Source organism: Sus scrofa, chromosome X (genome assembly GCF_000003025.6).
Source record: "Sus scrofa isolate TJ Tabasco breed Duroc chromosome X, Sscrofa11.1, whole genome shotgun sequence".
Taxonomy (NCBI): Eukaryota; Metazoa; Chordata; class Mammalia; order Artiodactyla; family Suidae; genus Sus; species Sus scrofa.
The window spans coordinates 60,575,391-60,591,694 of NC_010461.5; the positions used below are offsets into that span (position 1 = coordinate 60,575,391).

General features: G+C 38.0%; 1 protein-coding gene across 5 annotated transcripts in view; it reads right to left on the reverse strand.

Annotated features, from left to right (window-relative positions):
• The window catches only part of ZDHHC15 (zinc finger DHHC-type containing 15), a 99,634-nt gene extending 89,832 nt beyond the window's left edge, over positions 1-9,802 (reverse strand). For 3 of the 5 annotated variants that reach the window (XR_002340576.1, XR_002340575.1, XM_021079755.1), the window contains exon 1: positions 9,234-9,629. Coding sequence is in view for 3 of the 5 variants with exons in the window: in XM_021079755.1 (XP_020935414.1) it covers positions 9,234-9,369 (136 nt within the window). In the remaining 2 variants the exon portion in view is untranslated. Of the gene's footprint in view, positions 1-9,233 lie in introns of all 5 variants that reach the window. The other 2 variants (XM_021079754.1, XM_003135195.6) reach the window with 2 other exon arrangements.

Genomic DNA, 16,304 nt, shown 5'->3' on the forward strand with positions numbered 1-16,304 from the left:
GATCTTTTAATTTTAATTTCAAAATGGATACTGTTAATCATCAAAAATGGCAGAGTATGGGAGTTCCCTGGTGGCCTAATGGTTAAGGATTCAGTGTTGTCACTGCTGTGGCTTGGGTTTGATGCCTGGCCCAGGAACTTCAGCATGCCATGGGCATGGCCCAAAAAAAATTGCAGGGTAGGGAATTCCAGGCTTTTGTCCCTCCCTAAAAGACATGGATGAAGTGGCAAAAACTATCAGGATAAACTTTTGCAGAAATCTGGAAACTGAATATTGGGATTCTGAAAAGCAAACAAAATTTACATTTATAAAAATAGGGTATATATGTTTTTATTTTTTGAAGTGTTTAAATTTTTAAAATTAAATTATAGTTGATTTACAGTGTCGGGCCAATTTCTGCTGTGCAGCATAGTGAGCCTTTAACTAAACTTGACTAGAAAAAAGAAGACTCAAATTATTTATATCGGAGTTCCCGTCGTGGCGCCGTGGTTAACGAATCCGACTAGGAACCATGAGGTTGTGGGTTTGATCCCTGCCCTTGCTCAATGGGTTAACGATCCGGCGTTGCCGTGGGCTGTGGTGTAGGTCGCAGACATGGCTCAGATCCCGCATTGCTGTGGCTCTGGCATAGGCTGGCAGCTACAGCTCCGATTAGACCCCTAGCCTGAGAACCTCCATATGCCGTGGGAGTGGCCCAAGAAATGGCAAAAAAAAAAAAAGACAAATTATTTATATCATAAATGAAAGTGGATATATTAATAGAGAACCTACATAAATGTAAAGGATTATAATAGAATAGTAGACACAAATTTATGCTAACAAATTAGATGATCTAGATGAAATGGATAAATTCCTATAAACACGGAAACCACCAAAACTAACCCAAGGAGAAAGAGAAAATCTGAGCAGATTTTTAACAAGTAAAGGATTGAATCAGTAACCAAAACTTTCCAACAAAGAAAAGCCAAGACAAGACAGCTTTACTGGTAAACTGTACCAACTATTTAAAGAATTAACACAAATCCTCTTCAAACTCTTACAAAAAATTGAAGAGAACACTTCCTAACTCATTCTATGAGGCTAGAATTTTCCTGACACCCATGCCAGATAAAAACATGACAAGAAAAGAAAGTTACATATATCGCTTATGAATATAAGTGCAAAACCACAATTAGCAATTAGCAATTACTAGCAAACTAAATTCAATAATCCTCTAATAATATGCTTATTAGAGGATTACATACCATAATCAAGTGAGATGTATCCAAGAAATGTAAGGGGTAATTCAACACACAAAAATCAATTATGTAATACACTAGATTAATAGAACGAAGGAAAAAAACCCACATATTCATTTCAATTGATGTTAGAAAAGCATTTGACAATATTCCCCACACTTTCATGAAAAAAAAAATGCTCAAGAAACTAGGAATAGAAGTTCCTTAACTGGATAAGGAGCACTTATGTAAAACCCGCAGTTAAGAGTTTACTCAGTGGCAAAAGGTTGAAATCTTCTCCTTCAGATAAGAAACAAGGTCAGGATGTCTATTTTGATCAATTCTTTTCAACATTGTACTGACATTTCTAGCCAGTGCAGTTAGGCAAGAAAAGGAAAAAAATCATCCAAATTGGAAAGAAGAAATAAAATTATTTTTATTTGCAGATGATATGATCCTAGGTACAAATAACCCTAAAGAATGCACCAAAAATAAAACACTCTTAGGACCAATCAACAAATTCAGCAAGGCTGCGGAACACAAGATCAACACTCTATATAAGTTTTATTTCTATGCGTGAGCAGTGAGCAATCAGAAAAGGAAATTAAGAAAGCTATTCTATTTATAATAGCATCAAAGGGAGTAAAATACTTAAGAATAAAATTTAACCAAGAAGGCTCAAGACTTATAAACTTAAAATTCCAAAACAATGCTGAAAGTAATCGAAGATATAAATAAATTAAAAGACATTCTATCTGCATGGATTGGAAGACTTGATTTTTAAGATGGCATTTCTCTTCAAGACAATACACAGATTCATTGCAATCTTTATCAAAATTCCAATGACTATTCTGCGGAAGTGGAAAAGCTGATCCTAAACCTCATTTGGAATTACAAGAGATCCTAACCAAAACAATCTTATAAAAGAAAAATAAGTTGGAGGAGTCACACTTCTTGAATTCAAACTTGAAACAAAGGTATGGAAATCAAAGTAAGTGTGGTACTGTCAGAGGAATAGACAAATGAATCAAAGGGATAGAATTAAGAATAAAGAAATAAATCCATACATCTATAGTCAATTGGTTTTTGACAATCTCGACAGTACTATTCAATTGAGTAAAAACAGCCTCTTCTATAAATAATGCTTGGACAACTGCATAGCCACATGCAAAAGAATGAACCTGGACTCCTCCCTCACAGAATATACAAACATTTTTAAAATGGATCAAAGACCTAAATGTAAGAGTTAAAACTACAAAACTCTTAGAAGAAAACACAGGAGTAAATCTTTATGATCCTACATTTGGCAATGGATTCTGAGATATGATCCCAAAAACATAGGCAACAAACAAAAAATATAGATAAATTGAACTTTATTAAAATTAAAACCTTTGTGTATCAAATGATACTGTTAAGAAAGTGAAAAGACAACTCATGGAATGGAAGACAATATCTGCAAATCATTTATCTGATAAGGGTTGAGTATTCAAAATACAGAAGGAACTCTTATAATTCAACAACAAAAAGATAAGTAACCCAATTAAAAATGGGCAAAGGGGAGTTGCCGTTATAGTGCAGCAGAAACAAATCCGACTAGAAACCATGAAGTTGCAGGTTCAATCCTTGGTCTCACTCACTGGGTTAAGGATCTTGCAGTCGCTGTGACCTGTGGTGTAGGTCGCAGACATGGCTCTGATCTGATGTTGCTGTGGCTATGGTGTAGGCTGGTAGCCATAGCTCTGATTGGACTCCTAGCCTGGGAACCTCCATATGCTGCAGGTGCGGCCCTAAAAAAAGCAAAAGAAAAAAAATAGGCAAAGGACTTGAATAGACATTTCTTTAAATAAGATATATAAATGACCAACAAACACATGAAAAGTCATGTGGGAAGTGCATATCAAAATCACAATGAAACACTACTTCATACACACTATAATGGCTATAATTAAAAAAGGAAAATAAGTTTTGGTGAGGATGTGGAGAAATTGGAACCCTCCAACTTTACTCGTAAAAATGTAAGATTCTAGAAAAGAGTTTGGAGGTTCCTATGGGGGGTGGGGTGGGATTGATATGAACACACTACTATATACAGAAAAATGGGTAACAGAGACCTACTCTATAGCATAGGGCAATCTATCTGATACTGTGGAGGGGAATCTGAAGAGGAATGAATACATGTATATGTATAACTTGTTTACTTTGTTGTATATCTGACTCTGACACAGCTTTGTAAGTCAACTACCCTCCAATAGAACTTATTTTAAAAATTTAAACATAGAATTAACTTATAGCCAAGCTGTTACCACCCTCCACCCTTGTATTTACACAAAAGAATTGAAAACAAGTATTCAAACAAATACTTGTACATGAATGTTTATAGCAGCACTATTCAGAAGAGACAAAAGGTGGAAATAACACAAATGTCCATCAACCATCAATGAATGAATGGATAAAGTGTGGTATACAATGGGATATTATTTAGCCATAAAAAGAAATGAAGCACTGTTACATATTACAATGTGGATAGACTTCCAAAACATTACACCAAATGAAAGAAGCCAGGCACAAAAGGACATATATTATATGATGCCATTTATGTGAAACATCCAGAATTCATAGAGATAGAACACAGATTAGTGGTTGATAGGGACTAGAGGAAGGAGTGAAAGGAGAATGACTATTTATAATGCCTATGAAGATTTCTTCTGGGGTGATTAAAGTATTTTGGAACTAGGTATTAGTGATGGTTGTTCAACACAGTGAATGTATAAATGCCACTAAATTGAATGTTCTAAATGGTTAATTTTATGCTATGTGAATTGTACCTAAAAAATACCATTACTTTTCTCCTTGGCTAAAAGTCTAAGTTTCTTATTTTCTTGGCCAAGCAGAATCCCTCATATCCCCATTGATAATAGTAATAGGAGTTCCCTTGTGACACAGCAGGTTAAGGATCTGGCATTTTCACTGCAGTGGCTGGAATTGCTGCTGTGGCTCAGGTTTGATCCCAAGCCTAGGAACTTCCACATGCCATGGGCACAGCTCCTACAATGTGCTCCTACAATGTGCTGTCAACTTTGATGCATGCTTTTCATGCACCACATTATTTAAATCTCACATCAGTGCTATAATGGCATATAGTAGGTACTAAGGAAGTATTTATGGTATGAATGAACTACCATATAAGTAAAGTGCAAGTGAGGTGACTATAAAGTTGAGAGAGTTAGGTAACTTGCTTCAGGCCTCCTAATCAGTAAGTGGCAGAATCCAAACTCTAAGATTTATAAGACAAAAATACCACTTTTGACTTCAACTCTAACCTAACATTTGGGAGAAAGACATCAGGTTCTGTTTCTATAAAGAGGTTATGTCCTTAATATTACTTTTTGAGTCATACTGAAACTCAAATCTGTTATTTTGGTTGTATTGCTTTGGTTATCAGGCAGCTTTGATAGCTAATTCTCCATTATTTACTAAATGTGTGACTTTAGGAAAAATTGATTTAAACTTTCTGAAACCAAGGCCACTCGTTTGTCAAAGATGACAGGATGGACTGGTGGAGCCACAATTGGAAATCAAGGCAACCTTTATTCTCCTGATTTTTAAGCAATGGTATCTGATGCAAAATGTTAAGAAAATACTGTGCAGGACAAATGAAACACATCTGTAGGCTACATGTAGGCTGAGAATCGTAAGCTTTGACCTTTGTGTTAGTTGAAAGTAGACTGAGTTAAGTAGTGGTTAAAGCATGGACTATGGAGCTGTACTGTCTGGGTTACCAAGATTGGTCATATACTAGATCTGTGACCTTAAGCAAGCTTCTTAATCTGTCTGTGCTTCAGTTTTCTTGTCTTCAAAGTGGGCATAATGATAGTACAAACCTCATAAGGTTGTTATGAGGATTGTGTGTGTGTGTGAGCGTGCACGCGTGCATGTGGTAATTTAAAAGTGTCTAGCATGTGATAAATAAATGCTCTACCAATATGTTAAATAAAATAAATAAGCTTCTTTTCACCTTTAAATATTATATAACTTAATAAGAACTTGTAAAAAGCTGATTATTTGCACTAATTCTAATTTGACCGTTACCTCAGTTTGCACATCTACACAATGGGGACAGTAATGATACCTGCTTTGTATGATTAGTGCTAATATCAAATTAGTTAACACGTAGAGAGTTAATGATGTATCTACAGTACTTAGAACCTTGCCTGGCACAGATTAAGAACTTATATAAGTGGTAGCCATTATTAAGTTTTAAGATTGCTTGACAAAGCTCAAATAAGTCAATACTGAAAAACTCCAAAATACGTTTGATAGTGTTTACAATATGGCATTAATCCTAGGAGAAATAATAATGGAGCTGAACTTTTAACCCTTCAATCCTTCAACCAATCATTTTTAAAAAGGTGAAGTGGTGAGGTCTGAGAATAGAAAAATTTCTCAGTCATTATGTAGCCCATTTAATGCACCTCCATACCAGACTGAGATAAAAAGAACAACTGCTTAAATTTGTATCTATAAAAGCAACTAATTGAATTTATTTTTAATAGCTCTTTCTTCATTTTCCACAATAAATCTAAGGAGGGGATGAGGAAAATTTAAACTATGATACAGAGTTGATTAGAAGAAAGTATTGGAAAAGAGGGTTATCTTTTGCCTCCCTGGTTAATCCCAGTTTACTCAGAGTAAACTATCACTTTGTCAAATATGTAATAGATGGAAATTATAGGTAGAGTCAGGTCCTGGGGTTAGAAAAAGCAGGATCTTAACCATAATTTTTAAGATGAGATGAATTTGGTATGAAGAAATACAGGAGTCTTACAAGGACTTGGGAGTAAGAGGATGTCCAATAGGACAAATAGGAGTCCTACTGTGAGGAGATTGGAAATATACTGGAAATTCACACTGAATGAATAGGGACATTGTACAAAACAAGTTTAAGGGTGTTAGAAGTGGAATTCTAGAACTGAAGTGACAATAACTTTAAGTGGAATCTCCTTTGAGAAGAGATGGGGATTCTTTTATGTGAGAAGGAAGGGGAGATCTCACTGTGAGAAGAGCAGAGGTTCTGTTGTGAGGAGACAGGATATAGTATGAAAACTCCATTATGAATTGATAAGAACACTATAAGGCCATTAGGGATAAAGATGGGGTGGGGGAGGGGGTGATTCAGGTGGGGAAAATACAGGATAGGGCCTTGGGATTTGTGTCAGGAAATACCTTGGGATTCTGAATATGAAAGCATAAGATGCACAATGGGAACCATTTTATAAATATGGAGGGAATGAAATACTCCCTAGTGTTTACAGGACAGGGTACAAGAGGAAACCCCAGATTTATAAAAGGGTGGTCTAATTAGAGGGGATGAGAAATAAGATTCCCACTGGAAAAGGCAGGAAATACCAGAAACCCCAGTAGGAAAGGATGATGTTTCCCTAGTTTGAGAAGACATGGGACAAGCGCAATCCTAGAAGGAAGTAAGAAAAAAATAAGAAGAAACCCAGAGAAAGAGGGTGGCAAAATGTGGGGCTAACAGTGGAAGAGGACTTCAGGAGGTGGGGAGTTGGTTTCAAAAAAGATTGCAAGGGAAGATTATCATTAGAAAAGTAATGGTTTGACAAAGGAGGCAAGAATATAAAATGGGGAAAAGACAGTCTCTTCAGCAAGTGGTACTGGAAAACTGGACAGCCACATGTAAATCAATGAAACTGGAACACACCCTCATACCATGCACAAAAATAAATTCAAAATGGCATAAAGACTTAAATATAAGACAAGACACCATCAAACTCCTAGAAGAGAACATAAGCAAAACATTCTCTGACATCAACCGTACAAATGTTTTCTCAGGTCAGTCTCCCAAGGCAACAGAAATAAAAGCAAAAATAGATAAATGGGAACTAATCAAACCGACAAGCTTTTGCACAGCAAAGGAAACCATAAAAAAAAAGACAACTTACAGAATGGGAGAAAATAGTTTCAAATGATGCAAATGACAGGGGCTTAATCTCTAAAATTAAAATTAAAATAAATTACAAACAACTTATACAACTCAACAGCAAAAAAACCAAGACAATTGACAAGTGGGCAAAAGACCTGAATAGACATTTCTCCAAAGAAGATATACAGATGGCCAACAAGCACATGAAAAAATGCTCAACATCACTGATTATTAGAGAAATGCAAATCAAAACTACTATGAGGTACCACCTCACACCAATCCAAATGGCCATCATTAATAAGTCCACAAATAACAAGTGCTGGAGGGGGTGTGGAGAAAAGGGAACCCTCCTACACTGTTGGTGGAAATGTAAATTGGTACAACCACTATGGAAACAGTATGGAGATTCCTCAGAAAACTAAACATAGAACTACCATATGACCCAGCCATGTCACTCTTGGGCATATATCCAGACAAAACTTTCCTTGAAAAAGTTACTTGCACCCATATGTTCATTGCAGTACTATTCACAATAGCCAAGGCATGGAAACAACCCTAATGTCCATTGACAGACAATTGGATTAGGAAGCTGTGGTATATATACACAATGGAATCCTACTCAACCATAAAAAAGAACAAAATAATGCCATTTGCAGCAACATGGATGGAACTAGAGACTCTCATACTAAGTGAAGTAAGTCAGAAAGAGAAAGACAAATACCATATGATATCACTTATATCTAGAATCTAGTATACAGAACAAATGAACCTCTCCATAGAAAAGAGACTTATGGACTTGGAGAACAGACCTGGGGTTGCCAAGAGGGAGGAGGAGGGAGTGGGATGGACTGGGAGTCTGGGGTTAATAGACACAAACTATTGTCTTTGGAATGGATAAGTAATGAGATACTGCTGTATAGTACTGGGAACTATATCTAGCTACTTGTGACAGAAAAAGAATAATGTAAGAAAAAGAATATATATATATATATGAATGACTGGGTCACTTTGCTGTACAGTAGAAATCGACAGAATACGGTAGATCAACTATAATGGAAAAATAAAAATCACAAAATAAAAAAGTAAATCTCCTCAAAAAAAAAAAAAAAGAAAAGTAATGGCACTTGGAAGAGATACGGGAGATATTGTGGGAACCCTTGTGGGAGGATAAAGAGGATACTCTAGTGTGAGAAGACAGTGAGCAAAGCAGGACCATAGGTGATAAAAGCAGAATGATTAGTATTAGGTGTCAGAAAATAATTTCAGACCCCTAATGGAAGGAAAAAATACTTCTCAAAGTAGGAAGGCTGGAGACTAAGGGGAGCTCCAGTGTGACAAAATCAAGGCCTTTAATGTGAGGGGACAGGTCAGGATATATTGTAGGACTCCCATTCCACTGGAGAAGATGAGAAAATGGTGAAGCCCACGGGGAAAGAGGAATTGAGGGCTTATCACTTTGTAAAAAGTGGAGACCCCAGTGGGATGGACCAAGGTGTACTGTGGGGTCCCAAGTGGCAAAAAAATGCGAAGCACTTCAGCCTGTCGGAGAGGATCACAGGAAAACGAGGAATCCTAGTCTTAAATAAAGGAGAGTCAATAAGAAAGTACAGTAAATATGTTGGGATTCCTAGGAGGAGGGAATGGAGAAAATGTGGTGGTGGGTTCTGCTAGTTGGATGAATTGGTGGGATTCATAGTGTAAGCAGACAGTTTAAGGATACAGGGCACGTTCTTTCCTCAGTTTGGTAGGGTGGGAGCCCCCCTAAAGAGAACGCAAGACACAAGTGGTTGTCCTATACGAGAAAGGGGAAACAGCCAGGAAATTCTTGCGGGTAGGGTCAGGAAATAACGTAAGAAACCTTGGGTAGAAAGCGATGGCGACATGGTGGGACCCTCGCGGAAGGGTGCAAGAAATTTTGTGAGAAGCCAGAGGTTGGAGACCTGGAGCTCTCCAGGGAGCTAAAGGAAAACCGCAGTGTGAGGGCTAAGAACATAGGGGACATCAGTGTGAAGGGTAGGGCAAACGATTATGCTGGAGCATAATTTTCCCACCTAGGTGCCATCTCCACTTACCCAGGCAGAGTTCAAAGACGTAGGCATAGTAGGACCAGAGCACGACGAGGACGATAACCAGCACTGGCACCCAGGAAAGTATGCGGCGGCAGCACCGTAACCCCCCAGACAGAGCCATCTTCCAGCCCCGCCTCATCTTCGGCTCGAAGATCGACCGAGCAGGCCTGCTGGCGCTGGGTCGGAACTGCTGGGGCAGAGGCTGAGAGGCGGGAAGGCGCACTGTGCAGCACTCCACTGCCTAGCCTGGCGGGAACTGTCTTTCCTAGCCGATACCACCTGTGGGGCTGCAGGGCGGAGTGCGCCCAGCCTGGCACAATAGGCATGAGTCACGGCGAGGAGGAACAGGCGGCCTGGGAGCGGAAGGTGATCCGTCAGGCAGTCAAGGCTGGGCACGCTCAGAGGGAGTGCAGTCCCTCCCCTTTCCTCCTCTCCCACCCCCTTGCCACGGCACTAGATGCAGGGCTAGACCTCTGCAAAACTGTAAAGCGGAAGAAATTTGGGTCCGCCCATCTGCTTTTACTGCACTGCGTCCCCCTTCATCTCCTCTCTGATCTCTGTCTCTGCTTCTGTGTCTCTTTGTCCTTACCCCCCCAGTGCCCCCCCCCACGCGCAAACCCACAGACACGCAGTGTGAAATATGGAAACCATAGCATCTCACGACTTAAAGGTCATCTACCCCATCCTCCCACTGCTGCTTGAACAATATGCTTAACACGTAGTGCCGCAGTCGCTGCTTGGGTAAGTCCATTGACAGGGTGCTCCCTCCTTCCTTCTCTTCTTCCCTCCCCCCTGAGTTAGCTTAGTCCATTTTCAGAATAAATAAACATATTGGTACAGAAAAAAACAAATGGTGGAGATATTAATTCTGTGAGGGGTCAGGGAAAGCTACAAGGTGGTGATATTTAAGGTGAGCTTTATAATACATAAGAGTTGGCCAGGCAGATGAGAGAGGAAGGACGTTTCAAACAGATGAAACACTATTTGCAAAGGCATAGAGTAATGAAAATCGGAAAGTGTTCAAGGAACAGTCAGGATGGCTTCAGCAGAGGGTGTGTGAAGAGGAGAGGCAGGGAGTGAGACTGGGAATACAGGCTGAGGGAGGGCAGAGTGTGCCCTGACAGGGTATGTGGACATAATCCCATAAAGCAGATTATGAACAGACATTAAGGGTTTGGGGACAATAAAAATGACATTATCAGAATTGTACTTTTGTAAAAAAAAAAAAACTGGCAGGATTTTTTAGAGGAGAATGGGCTGGAAAAAGAACAATTAGGAGGCAATTCAACAATTTTTTTGGAGTGGTTCATTTGTTTTAGGTCAACTTTGATATAAAAAAATGACAAAAGGGGGTCTGTGCGCAAGAAGTTCATGTTCTCATCAGAGCAATTGGTGTTCAATGACATAAGTACAATAATTGAAATATAGTAAGGTTTTATGTTTGTAGACTTGATATTTACTGTTCAATGATTTCCAAAAGTCTGTGACATGAAGAAATTTGTGGTTTTGCCGAGGCCCATGTTGCTCTCTATTCCTTTTCATGGTTGTATATGCAGTAAATTTCCTGAACTGTTAAGAACTTTATTGTTTCTTTTCAGTTTAACTTCATGGCTGATATTAGTAAATTAATGATGCAGTAAAGTGCAGGCTCATTTCAGTTACAATATTTATTTTCATAGCCCTATTAATGATTTGTGTCCTAAGGTTCTGACATGGATACTTAAAAATTTTTCCAACTTTTAGAGATATAAGTGAAAAATAAAAAATTATATATCTGGAGTTCCCATTGTGGCTCAGCGGGTTAAGAAGCTGACTAGTATACATAAGGATGTGGGTTCGATCCCTGGCCTCGCTCAGTGGATTAAAGGAACTGGTGCTGCCACGAGCTATGGTGTAGGTTGCAGTCACAGCTCAAATCCCACGTTTCTGTGGCTGTGGCTTAGGCTGGCAGCTGCAGCTTCAATTCAACCCCTAGCCTTGGAACTTCCATATGCCACAGGTGCAGCCCTAAAAAAAAAAAAATATATATATATATATATATATATATGTATATATATATATTTGTGTGTGTGTATATGTGTATATATGTGTGTGTGTGTATATACCTGAGGTGTACGGTGTGATGATTTGATATACATATACATGCATAAACATTGTGAAATGATTACCACAATTAAGCTATTTAACACATTTCTCACCACACATATTTCCATTTTTTTTTTCTTTTTTTAGGGCCATACCTATGTCATATGGAAGTTCCTAGACAAGGGATCGAATTGGAGCTGCAGCTGCCGGCCTACCCTACAGCCATGGCAACACCAAACCCAAGCCACATCTGCAAACTATACCTCAGCTTGTGGCAACGCTGGATCCTTAACCCAGTGAGCAAGGCCAGGGATCAGACCCACATTCCCATGGATGCTAGTCAGATTCTTTACCTGCTGAGCGACAATGGGAACTCCCCATAGTTATTTTTTGACAATTATTTGTTATTGAAATATATTTGACATACAACATTGTGTAAATTTAAGGTGTACAACATATTGATTTGTAGTATGACTGCCATTGTAGCATTAGCTAACACCTCTGTCACATCACATAATTATAATTTCTTCTAGTGTTGGGGACAATTAAGATCTAGTATCTTAGCAGGTTTAATGTTTAAAATACAGTTTTGTTGTTTGTAATCACTGTATTGTGTATTAGGTATCCAGGACTTTATTTATCTATGAGTTGAAAGTATGTACACTTAAACAACATCTCTCTCATTTTCCCACTCCCCTCCCAGTTTCTGGTAACAGTATCTGTTTTTCTTTTTTAGATTCCACGTATAAAAGATATCATACAATATTTGTCTTTCTCTCTCTGACTTATCTTTCTTAGCATAATATCATCAAGGTCCATCCATATTATTCCAAATGGCAGAACTTTCTTTTTTCTCATGTCTAAATAACATTTTATATGTATATTGGCTATTGTGAATAATGCTACAGTAAACATGGGAGAGCATATGTTTCTTCAGTAAACTTTTTCTTTTTTAAGATGATGTTGCTTAAATTTAATGTATTGGTCAAATATACTAAAATACATCAATTTATGCAATACTCGAACAGTGAAAAAATAACAGGAACCCTGGTTCCAATCCAGCCCCAGCCAGTATGGTTTAGCATCAAGGAAAGAAAGTATGACCTGGGACAGGTGCTATTATCTCTCTGGATCTGTTTCTTTCTTTTTTTTTTTTTTTTTTTTTTTTTTTTTTTTTGTCTTTTTGCCATTTCTTGGGCCGCTCCCGCGGCATATGGGCGGTTCCCAGGATAGAGGTCTAATCAGAGCTGTAGCTGCCAGCCTACGCCAGAGCCACAGCCACGCCAGACCCGAGCCACATCTGCGACCTACACCACAGCCCACGGCAACGCCAGATCATTAACCCATTGAGCAAGGGCAGGGATCGAACCCGCAACCTCATGATTCCTAGTCGAATTCGTTAACCACTGCGCCACGACAGGAACTCCCGTTTCTATTTATTTATTTATTTATTTATTTTGTCTTTTTAGGGCCGCACCCACAGCATGTGGAGGTTCCCAGGCTAGGGGTTGAATCAGAGCTGGTAGCTGCCTGCCTACATCACAACCACAGCCACAGCCACAGCAACGTGGACTCTGAGCCGTGTCTGTGACCCACACCACAGCTCACAGCAATGCTGGATCCTTAACCCACTGAGCAGGGCCAGGGATTAAACCTGCATCCTCATGGACACTAGTCAGGTTCACTAAATACCGAGCTATGATGGGAACTCTGAAATTTTTGATTATAGTTGATTTACAATGTTGTCAATTTCTGCTGTACAGTAAAGTGACCCGGTGATATATATATATATATATATATATATTCTTTTTCTCCCATTATCCTCCATCATGATCTATCACAAGTGTTTAGATACACTTACCTGTGCTATACACCAGGATCTCATTGCTTATCCACTCCAAATGCAATAGTTTGCATCTACTAACCCCAAATTCCAAGTTCATCCTGCTCCTTCCCCCTCCCCCTTGGCAACCACAAGTCTGTTCTCCAAATCCATTTTATATTCTTGCCACCCTTGTTGAAGATTAAAACCTGGGTTTTATTTCTGGATTCTCTATTCTGTCCCATTAGCCTGAGTGTCTGTTTTGGTACCAGTACCACACTGTCTTGATGACTATAGCTTTGTAGTATTGTCTTAAGTCTGGGAGAGTTGTGCTTCCTGCTTGGTTTTTGTTCCTCAGGATTGCTTTGGTAATTCTGGGTCTTTTATGGTTCCATATAAAACTTTGGATTGTTTGTTGTAGTTCTGTGAAAAATGTCATGGGTAATTTGATACAGATTGCCTTGAATCTGTAGATTGCTTTGGGTAATACGGCCATTTTAACAATATTAATTCTTCCAAGCCAGAAGCATTGAATATCTTTCCATTTTTTGAATCCGCTTTTAATTTCCTTGATTAACATTTTATAGGTCTCAGCATATAAGTCTTTTACCTCTATAGTCAGGTTTATTCCTAGGTATTTAATTTTGTGGGGTGTGACTTTAAAAAGTATATTTTTATATTCCGTTTCTAATTTTCATTGTTAGTATACAGAAATGCAACCGACTTCTGAATGTTAATCTTGTATCCTGATACTTTGCTGAATACATTGATCAGTTCAAGTAGTTTTTGTGTGGAGTCCTTAAGGCTTTCTATATAAAGTGTCATGTCATCTGCATACAGTGACAACTTTACCTCTTCACTTCCAATTTTTTATCTCTTTTGCTTTCCTGATTTCTGTGACTAGGACTTCCAATACTATGTTGAATAAAGGTGGTGAGAGTGGGCATGCTTGTCTTGTCCCAAATGTTAGCGGGAAGGCTTTCAGCTTTTCTCCATTGAGTATTATATTTGCTGTGGGTTTATCATAAATGGCTTTTATTATGTTAAGGTATGTTCCTTCTATATCTGCTTTGGGGACAGTTTATACCATGAATGGATGTTAGCTTTTGTCATGCTTTTTCTGCATATACTGAGATGATCATGTGGTTTTCTTTTGTTAATGTGGTGTATGACATTGATTGATTTGCGTATGTTGACCATTCTTGTGAATGTGGGATGAATCCCATTTGGTCATGGTGTATGATCTTTTTAATATGTGGTTGGATTTGGTTTGCTAAAATTTTGTTGAGAATTTTTGTGTCTATATTCATCAAAGATATTGGCCTATAATTTTCATTTTTGATAGTATCTTTGTCTGGTTTTGGTATTAGGGTGATGGTGGCCTCATAGAATGTCCTTAGGAGTGTTCCTTTTTCTTCAACCTTTTGAAAAAGTTTAAGAAGAATGGGTATAATTTCTCCTTGTGTGTTTTGTAGAATTCACCTGTGGAGCCATCTGGTCCTGGATGTAGGGAGTGTTTTTTATTACATACTCAATTTCATTTCTAGTAATCAGTCTATTCAATTGATATATATCTTGATTCAGTTTTGGAGGGCTGTATATCTCTTGAAAGATGTCCATTTCTTCCAGGTTGTTAAATTCGTTGGCATATAATTGCTCATAGTATTCTCTTATGGTTTTTTGTATTTCTGCACTATCTGTTGTGATTTCTCCTTTTTCATTTCTTATTTTATTTAAAAATTTATTATTGTTATTTCCCCAATACAATTTTTTTTTACTGTACAGCATGGTGACCCAGTTACACATTTTCTTATTTTATTTATTTGAGTTCTTTCTCTCCTCATTTTATTTATTTGAGTTCTTTTATGGTGACCCAGTGACACATTTTCTTATTTTATTTATTTGAGTTCTTTCTCTCCTATTCTTGGTGAGTGTGCCCAGAGGTTTGTCAGTTTTGTTTACCCTTTCAAAGAACCAGCTCTTGGTTTTATTATTTTTTCTGTTTTTGAATATCTATTTTATTGATTTATTCTCTGATCTTTATGATTTCCTTCCATCTGCTGACTTTAGGTTTTGTTTGTTCTTTTTCTAATTCCTTTTTTTTTATTTTAAAGTATGAAATACATTTTATTGTTACAGACATTTCATAGTCTAGGCTCTAAAACATCATTTATTGATAACTAAGAGACATCTTACTACATGATTTAATGGGACAGAAACTCTAAACTGGGGATATTTTTGTCTTTATCATTCACTTGAGATAGCAGCTATTAGAAACCAGAATAATAACACTAATAACCTTCAAATTAATTTTGATCCTAAGCTGTAGCAATTTCAACAGTAGTATTTTTACATAGCAAATAAAAATTTCTAAACAACAATTAAAATTGATACAGTATTTATATGAAATGCTACATGTATAACACTTCACTAAATTTGTAAAATGGAAACAGTACTGTCAGAAATATTCTTTTTTTCCCACTGTACAGCAAGGGGGTCAGGTTATCCTTACATGTATACATTGCAATTACAGTTTTTCCCCCACCCTTTCTTCTGTTGCAACATGAGTATCTAGACATGGTTCTCAATGCTATTCAGCAGGATCTCCTTGTAAATCTATTCTAGGTTGTGTCTGATAAGCCCAAGCTCCTGATCCCTCCCACTCCCTCCCCCTCCCATCAGGCAACCACAAGTCTCTTCTCCAAGTCCATGATTTTCTTTTCTGAGGAGATGTTCATTTGTGCTGGATATAGATTCCAGTTATAAGTGATATCATATGGTATTTGCCTTTGTCTTTCTGGCTCATTTCACTCAGGATGAGATTCTCTAGTTCCATCCATGTTGCTGCAAATGGCATTATGTCATCCTTTTTTATGGCTGAGTAGTATTCCATTGTGTATATATACCACTCTTCCGAATCCAATCATCTGTCGATGGACATTTGGGTTGTTTCCATGTCCTGGCTATTGTGAATAGTGCTGCAATGAACATGCGGGTGCACGTGTCTCTTTTAAGGAGAGTTTTGTCCGGATAGATGCCCAAGAGTGGGATTGCAGGGTCATATGGAAGGTCTATGTATAGAATTCTAAGGTATCTCCAAACTGTTCTCCATAGTGGCTGTACCAGTTTACATTCCCACCAGCAGTGCAGGAGGGTTCCCTTTTCTC